At 38.5% G+C, this 9,001-nt stretch overlaps 1 protein-coding gene across 1 annotated transcript in view; it reads left to right on the plus strand.

Annotated features, from left to right (window-relative positions):
- Positions 1-9,001, plus strand: part of PECR (peroxisomal trans-2-enoyl-CoA reductase) — a 42,179-nt gene that overhangs the window by 22,136 nt on the left and 11,042 nt on the right. The window contains exon 2 of the mRNA XM_026852094.1: positions 3,292-3,425. Within this exon, the coding sequence (XP_026707895.1) occupies positions 3,372-3,425 (54 nt within the window). The 5' untranslated portion in view covers positions 3,292-3,371. The remainder of the gene's footprint in view (positions 1-3,291; positions 3,426-9,001) is intronic.

Here is a 9,001-nt window from a genome sequence, read left to right on the forward strand (position 1 = left end):
AAAAAAAAAAAAAATTAAAAAATCAGCTGTCTAATCAGACACTACTTCCTAACACACAAAACCTGAGAATCTGAACGTTAAGTTTATAGAATAACATAAATAGGTAAGAAGAGCCTTCTGCTTACTGAATTTACCACTATGGCTGCATGTATTGACAGACCAACATGTTTTAATGCTACAAATAAAAGAAAATTAACATTCCTTTGCAAATAAGAAAGTGCAAGTGTAGGAGAAGATTAAAATTGATTTTAGTTAATAAGATTTTCTTCTTTTCAGCTTCAATAATTTTGAATTTCAACCACTGGAGTAAAATTGATTCACACAAAGGTACGCTTTGAATCCTTGGTTCAGAGGCAACCCACACGACAGTGAATAAAAGCCACTGCCTTGCTGAAAATGGAGCTTGAGGGGGCAGGTCAGGGAGTGGTCGGGGTGTGTGTGTGAGGAGCTTGTGAGCGGGACGTCGTGACAGGGGGCGGTGGATAGCGGGGAGAGCGAGGTGGCGCTGATGTGGGGCTATGTCTTTTGACCCGCTGACACTTAAAAGATGGCCTATCTTAAATACGGCGGTCGAAGGAAGGTTATGTTAAACCCGGACCTTTTCTCTCGTATTCCCTCTTAAGTGAGTTTTCTTCTTGTGTAACTGGAGGATTTAGCTCGTTGTTGAACACAGTCTTATTGAGTAGTATGGTTTTGAACTGTTGTCTGCACAGTAAACTCAGAGAAATGGTGCTTCTCTCTCAGTGCCTGTGAGAGAAATGTCCTTAAGTTAAAATATATCTTCAGTCTGTGCTTTGTGGGTTTTCTTTCTGTGCTGATTACAGAGAAGGGGTAAAATCTGGAGCAGAAGGCGGTCTTCAGAGTCATCCACCTTGGAATACCTTTTCTGCAGGTATCAAGTTAAGTGCTAGGTTTCATCAGCATCAGACTGGTTTTGGATAATGTTTATTATCATTATTGGATTCACTGTATTCAAAATACCACCACTAGCATTGTGCCATGGTGCAACACACCGCAGGGTTTGGGCTGTTGAAATGTGCACCGTGCCATTTCACTGCGCAGTAAAGAGCTTTCTTTGTTAAGACTGTGTGGTGGGAGACATCTCTGCCTCCCCTGGCCTTTGTCGCCCCAGCTTTCCACTTGCTCTGTGGGGCCAAAGTGAGGACTAGTGCTGCTACATTTGTATTAGGGGGAAACTAACATTTTTTTTTAAGGTGTCCTTACATATTGCCTTAAAGAGATGCTTTTTAAGCATCACCACACGATGATATTACCCAGTTACCTCAAAACTGTACTTAATTTGATCTGCATTATTCTTCTCAAGCCGAATACAAATAACAAAAGTGTGTGTCCATAACATCCTAAATAGAAAACAAGTCTGCAAACCTCTACAAAGCATGCATGAGAAAATGAAGAAAGAGCTATGGCTTAAGTCTGTCTGAGTAACCTTCCTTACCTGCAGACTTTATGGCTACTCCTGACAAGATGATGGGGAACTATTGCCTTGTATACCTTGCACTTCAGGCTGTATTTTTTTTTGAGGGGGCTGGCTGGACAGAGAATGCCAGTCATGATGTACATTGTGTTTATAACCAGTCTCCTTTGAAGCTTTCTGGACAGATTTAAACCTTTCATCTGTAAATTTGTGCCCTTTCCCCCCTGACCCTATCAGGAAATGATTTAGTCATTTGTGAAGAAAAATAAGTGAAGTAGTGTCAGCTTGTACAGTAGGTACCAAGCATTCCTCAGTGAGTTAGTCTGTCCCTCCCCTAATTAGCAAATTAGCAAAAATACAGCCTTCTACTGGACCTTATTCTCTATCAGTGTGTATATTAATAAGCACATAAGTTGATAAATATACCTGTGCTTTTGTGATTTAGTATTTTGTGTTAATTGGTAATTGTGTGTGCCTTTTTATGAACTCTGTGTTAATCAGGTGGGTGTGCAAGTGATAGGCGTTCTTACTTTAAAAAATCAGAAATCAGAGACCAATATCTTTACATGTGTTTTTTTAAGATGGCCACTGATTGTAGGTGAAGCTCCTATTCCTAGGGATATGTAGTTGCAGCACTTCCTTCTGGAAGAATTCAACTCTGCTTTTTTTTTTTTTTTTTTTTTTTTTTTTCTATGTATAGTTTCACAAGACAGCCTGAGCCAAAAGAACAGCTTGCTGCTCTTTACTCCCACTAGTTATTTTGAGTTGATTCTGGTGTTTGTTTAATCACGAGAGGCCAAATTCAGCTCAGTAAAATAGCAACAAAGAAAAAAACACCTGGCAAGATGTTAACATTTTTTTTTTGGCTGGTTGAGGGTGTTGAATTGGTTTATGTTAAAGCAGATGAGCAGCAGAGCTGGTATAAGGAAGGGATGGCTTCTGCTGGGGTGCTTATATTATGGAAGGAGGGAACTGGGAGCAAGACCTCCTTGCCTGCTTGGCAGTGGAAGCTAGTAATTTGCTTATCCATAATATGAAATTGCATGCCTACTGGATTTGCACTAGGGATTAATTTGTTGTGGTCTGTTCTAGTCTGTGTAGCAATTGCTGAAGCCTTAAAGCTGTTCTGAGTTCACTGGTGTGACAGAAGAAACTAGGCTGGTTATAGTGTGAGTGCTTGCCGTTTGGCACCTGCATTGTTTTTCTCTGTAGAAGGAGTCCTTCTGCCTCCAGATGCTGAAAAAAAAAAGAAGGCTTGAGCTCTTGTCTATTTTTTCCCTCTCCTTTCTGAGCTAGGATTCTGCAGCATGTGGCAGTGCCTTGGGGAAGCCTCTGTTCCTGCCATCTGTAGTCTCTGATAGGAATTAATCTCATGAGGCTATCATCCTTTCCTTCAGACTCTGTAGGGTTAAAAAGATCACTGCTCGTCAAAATTACAGCCAGACACACAGTAAGATTATTTCTGTGGGTTTAAGAGCAAGCATTTTTTTTGTAATCAAGACCTGCTGAAACATCTTTGAATCGCATAATTGATATGTGAGCAGAGGCAGCAGAAAGGATGTCTGACGGCTACTTTGCTGACTCTGCAACTCATAGGCTATCTTCCCTTCTTCAGGAAGGAGAGGGAACCTTGTGGACGTTTTCTTGATTGCTCTTTTCCTGGCACAGTGGGATCTTGTTGCTAAGAAGCACCGACATCAGTCATTTCTCTGTCTTGCAAAACTTCCAACACCGTCTTCTAGTCAGTGACTAATAAATGCACGTCCTACAAGATATCTTCATGATGTTACTAAAAACCTAGCATAAGTGTAATTTTAACTATGTTAGCTAAAGGATGTTTCATTTTGTCTCTACAGGTTGCAGTGTTGTTATTGCCTCTCGTAAATTTGACCGATTAAAAGCTGCTGCAGAAGAACTGAATAAAACATTTTCTTCCATGAGTCCTGCTGAAGTGACTCCCATACAGTGCAATATTCGCAAAGAAAATGAGGTAAAGACTAGTGAACTTATTCTAGGGCTTAACATGTCAAAAGCATATTGTGTATATAAATTCTCAGATCTCCAAAGGTCTCCTCAGGCTCTCTCAAAAGTGGCATAGATCAGGGAAAAGGTGCAGTAAAGCACTGTTAAATTGATATAAAGTTGTGTTTTCCAAGGGAAGACCATTTGTTAGCCACCTAAGCAAGAAAGCATTTGTAATAGCACAATATTTTTCTCACAATGCATAGGTATTTCAGATATTTCTGGGAGAAGCAGGCCTTGGAACTGGCATGTTCTGCAGCCAAGCTGCAGCCCACTTACTGTGGTTTTGTGCCACATTTCTGTGACAGCAGTGAGGGGGTGTTAACTTGTGAAGATGGAGACCTTAGAATAGTTCCTTCAAACAGGAAGTCATAGCATGGAATCTCAACACTTGTGACTTGACAGAAGTGCCTTGCATTGTCAGTTTTCCTTGTATTAAGGGAAGAAAACCCCACAGATACTATTATTTTTAGCCATGTTTAAAATTTTGGTTACAGTTAGAGGTGTGCCTCATTACAAATTATTACTATCCCAGTTGAGTTTTTCTTTTTTCTTCATATTACAAAAAATGGAAGATAAAGAGCAAAAGTATTTAATCCAGGTTTTTCAAAAGTCTGCATTCACCTCCTAATTTTTTAATCTGGGTAATTAAACATTTAAAAGTCCAGCATGAGGTTGGACTTTTAACTCACTGAAGACAACTAGAAAATATTCCAGTAACCACTGATTGCTACATTTTTCTTAACCTTTCAAAGTCTCTGTTAAATTCTAGCATAATTTAAATAAATATTAATGGCTTTCAATAGCTATGTAAGATTCTGGAAATAGCCTAATATACAATCATCAAACAAACAAAAAAAATTATTTGCTAATGGAACAGCTCATGCCATAAAATATTTATAGTGATAGACTTTCTTTTCTGAAGAAGATAAATCCCAGGGCTGTGCAGTATGTCACTTCACCTACCAGCAAATTTTAGGTTTGCATTTATTAGCATCAGCAGTGCAATGTAATAGGTTATGACAGATGTCAGAGGGCAACTTACATGATTAAAGCTACAGGCAAGAAAAGACTTAAAGAGAGGTAAAATGCTTAAGCCTTCTTTCACGTCACCGTTCTTGCAGAAAGTGCTCTGGGATGCTTAATAACCTTCTGCAGGTGAATCTTATTTCTGCATCAGTTAAAAAATGATTTAATGGGAGCTGCAGTGTTCTGAGATGGTAGAGGGCTTGTATGGTGAAATGAGGTAATCTCTACTAAACAAAGTACCATTCCTTCTTTGTTTCTTGTTTATTATGTGGCTAAATATATATCTAAGGAAACAGTCTTAGATGGCTTTGGAAACTTTTTTGAAGGTACTTGTAAAGCCTTTTTTATAGTGCTGTGTAAAGTGTTTAGGCATTATTCTGTGTTACTGGTAGCCATGTGGGTATGTGGAGAAACTTCTGTCTTTGGTATTAGCCTGCAGTTTCATCTTAGAATTGTCTTGTTTCCAGTTTAGTTTTAAGCAATAGTCATTTACAGACACACCAGAACGTTGTAACTTTTCATATGATACTGGAGAAGCCTCTATCAGGTGTCTCCTGCCAGTGGAAGTTCTCATAAACCATTGTCATTTCAGATCCACATCTATTGAAGAGAGGGTTCAGAGGAATAAGGCAGATTAAACTTCAGTCTTGAATTTTTCAGTCATTGACTCAGTCTTACAGTTTCACTCACATCAGTTCTCCAGTTGCTCGCTCTTCTTTCTGTGGAAGTCCTATTTAGAAAAAAAATCACTACAAAAATTTTGTAAGCCTTTTGTGGAAGTTTTAAATAAGGAATGTGATTTCTGTTACATGTTAACATAAGAACTTCAGTGTACCCACTAAACAAATATTTATCCATTTCAGATGCCTATCTCCAAGACCAGATATTTTTACAGGTTGGAGACATCCTGTGATTTTTGTTCTTTAGTTCTCGTTTTCTGGCTCTATCCTTCTCTGTTAGCTCTTTAATGCTGAGATTCTCAAATATTGCTAAATCCTGGCCACTTGTTACTTAATTTCTAAAATTAGTATTGGACCAGAAATGTGCGGATCACGTTTTCAGTTTTTAAATTTGTAGTGAGGATAGTACTTCCTTAGGTGCTTCGTGTTTGTGAGTTCAAGATAGATAAATTAACAGTTGGTAACTCACAGTGTGAGAGCTTAGAACTCAGGGATGTGGCAGATTTTCCACAGCCCACTGCTCACTATTGCTTATTTATTATATTTGCTAAGAGCAGCAATGGTGAATACTTTTTTCCTAATTTGCACTTGATTGCCTTATGGAGACTACAGGAAAAGTACCTTTGGGCTTTTACTTCTACGATATTCAAAGAATGTTGTACATCCACTTTCAAAACCTATTCCATTCTTAATCTGAAATTTAGTGCCTGGAACTTGGAGTCTTATGAACTGTGATTAATAAAAGATGTAGTGAAGGATTTTTCTAGACTAAGATAAATCTTGAGTAGAAGCACCACAGCAATATAATTCACTTCAGCATTTTCACAAATATAGGAGTAGCTTCCTGTCTACAGTGGAATATGGGGTGAAAGTGCATTTAAACTTTTGGCTTCTCTCCCAAAAGAAACAAGACTTGTACAACTGTGTTGGCTCTGAATGGTATTCATTAATAGATTTACAACTCACTGTCTGCTTTCATCTTAGTATGAGTAAAGAGTATTTATCTCAGAAATTCATGGAAGTACATTGTTAGGTAGAGAGGACAGCCCCTGTGAGTATTCCCTGTGACTTGGTATATCATCTTTCTCAGCTCTTATACCAGGTAGCAAAGAATGTGTGAAGGAGAGAAACCTTATAAATGTTTCAACAAGGGAGAAAAATTTAGGAGTGCAAGCATCCATAGATGTCAGAACTGATCCATCACAAGCTACAAAGCCCAGGAAGCTTCCTGAACTACATAATTCATTTAGTGTATCCTTCGCTTTGACATCTCACTAAGACCTTTCTAAGAGTAAATATTTCTCTTAAAGGAAGCCACTGTGATCACCTGTAGGAACAAGCCATCTGTTCTTACTGTGCCGTGCCTTTTTTTGTTTAATTTCATCCCTTCATCTCCATCAATTGTTCTGCATTTCTCTAAAGGCCCCAGTGAATTTTGTCCTGGTTTAATTTTATAATCAGCCAAACTGGAGGGAGGGACTTTGAGTAGAGGAGATCTAAGAAAGATGAAAGTGCTTTCAAAATTGCCAGATGATTTTTTTTTTTTGCCTCCTACTGCAAGTCTTAAAGTAACTGAGCGTCTTTGAAGATGTCACATGTCTTGCATGCTCTAGTTTGCATTTGTAACATTCAAGCATTAGAAGATTCATCCCTCATTGTATAGTACATTATGTCTGTTAGAGCTCTTTTTGGCCTAGGAAGAGTCAAAAAAGCTGCAGCAAATTAATTGCTGCAGAAGCTTGATGGCAGATATCATGGGAATAGCTTAATGAATTCACATTTTTAAGTCTCTTAATCGTAATTCTCAGAGGCTCTTTTGCTTTCTAGAAAAGCTTACTTTTCGTTTAACATGTAAGAAATAATCTTGCTTGATGGAGGATTTTCAACCACTGCATAACCTGTCAAGCTTATTTCTGTCATGAGTTTACTGCTGCTGCTTTTGGCTAGTTTTCCATTGAGTATTTTGTAAGGGATAACAAACGTGGTTTGTTTTTAAAGGTGGAAGAGTAGATGTTCTGGGATGCCAATAAGAGCACCTGAGGTTTCTATGTTCTGTCTTCATGAGGCTCTATCCTGAAGCAGTGGTCGCGCACTTGTCCCTTATCCTGTCGTCTGGAGTGTATGTAGTGATCAGTATTGCTTCTTAGTAATTATGTAGCTGAAGTGATTCTAATTATTTGGATATTTTCTAGGACTGCCCACATGATGTGTTGAATGTAACAACAGCAGGTCAGTTTGCTCTTGCTGAGATGCAGGCCTGACTCTCACACACTGTATGTTTGTGTGTCTCTTTCAAAGCAAGCTTTTTCCAAAATCCAAGGATCTAATTAATTCCAATGCCCCAATGTGATGGTGGCCAGAATGGAGAAGAGAGACCCAACCCTTCTTCTATATGAAAAGAGCTTTCTGTTTATCTTTGTAGGTGTTCTGAATGGAAAGCATGTGTTTGTGTCTTAAATGTTAAGCTACAGCAAATCTATTGACAGGGGAAAGAAAGATGTGAGGAACTTCTTACCATTAGAAAGCCTTTGTGCTATATGCTCTGGATGAACAATTCTTTAACTGGCATCTAGATAAGGAGAAGATATATCTAGGTAGGAGGAAGATAAAACCTTGTAATTCTAGCAGGCCACTGCTCTTCCTGAAATCAGTAATTTGTAATTCTGTGCACAGTGTTCTCTTTCCATACTTGAGGTTCAGCAGCAAGACCGCTGCAGGACCAGACCCTGAACATCTGACAAACAAGACTCCTTGAAATGGACTCAGTACAGTACTATTTAGCACTTACATTGTGTCTGAGTTCACAAGTAACTTTTCTTTTCCAACAAACTTTATAGCTTAGCAGGGTCTCATTTGGTTTATAAATACATAATGCCTGTCTCTGATGCCTGTAGTGGAAGACCGTGGCTTGGTGGAGAGCTGTGAATAAGAGATTCCTATTGTTGTACTTTAAAATAGCATAGCAATAACACAAAGTAAAAATACCTGTTATCATTGTGCAAGAATGTCTACTAGTTCTGGTCCCCAAATAGCAAATCTCTAACACTCTGTAGTGGATAGTTTGCCTGTTGAGTTTTATTCAAATTCAAGGTGACCTGTGAATGCTTGGGCACATTTGTCCCCTTTCTCTGTGTCAATGAGTACTGTAATCTCAGTTATCTGTGAAAGTTTGCTACTGCATAATACTTTTGAGTTGCAGTCACACAAAAAAGGTCCTTATTGAAGAGCTCCAGTCTTCTCATTATGTCTGAAGTGCCTGATTTTGTTCTTTTTTGGTCTTTTTCAGAACGACAAACTATTCTCTCTACCTTGTGCAGTTTTGCTTTGCTTCCAGAAAGAGCCTTTATTAGCTTTTTTTATTAAGTTCTTTGCATGTGGATTTTTAATACTTAGGAATAGAAAGGAATCTTCTTTAGTTCTCACTGTGATTTTAAATGTGTTTTACCAGAGCCTCTTCTCAGTGTGCTGGTGGTTTACTATAATTGGGAGAAGCACTGCAGTGATGCTTTCTCTACAACACAGAAGACACTGTGAAGATTGTGATGGTTGGAGCCATCTGAGCTGTCACTGGAGATCTTGCTAGTCTTTGCTGGCTTTCAGAAAACAGAACTGATATGCATTTGGTTTGGTTTTTTATTGACCTGAGAATATGGTGCAACAAGTAGGAATAATAGCAGAGTTTCTTAAGATACAACATATGAATCATTTTTAATCGATATGTCATAATGCTGTGTCTCTTCTCAGTGGATTTTTCTTCTGTTAATTTGTCAGTTTGTTGGGTTTTTTTACAATTCTTAGCTTTTTCCCTTTCTCTCTCTCTCTTCTCCTCCCCCCC

This window comes from Athene cunicularia (assembly GCF_003259725.1).
Source record: "Athene cunicularia isolate RWA chromosome 7 unlocalized genomic scaffold, athCun1 chr7_part1, whole genome shotgun sequence".
NCBI classification, from domain to species: domain Eukaryota; kingdom Metazoa; phylum Chordata; class Aves; order Strigiformes; family Strigidae; genus Athene; species Athene cunicularia.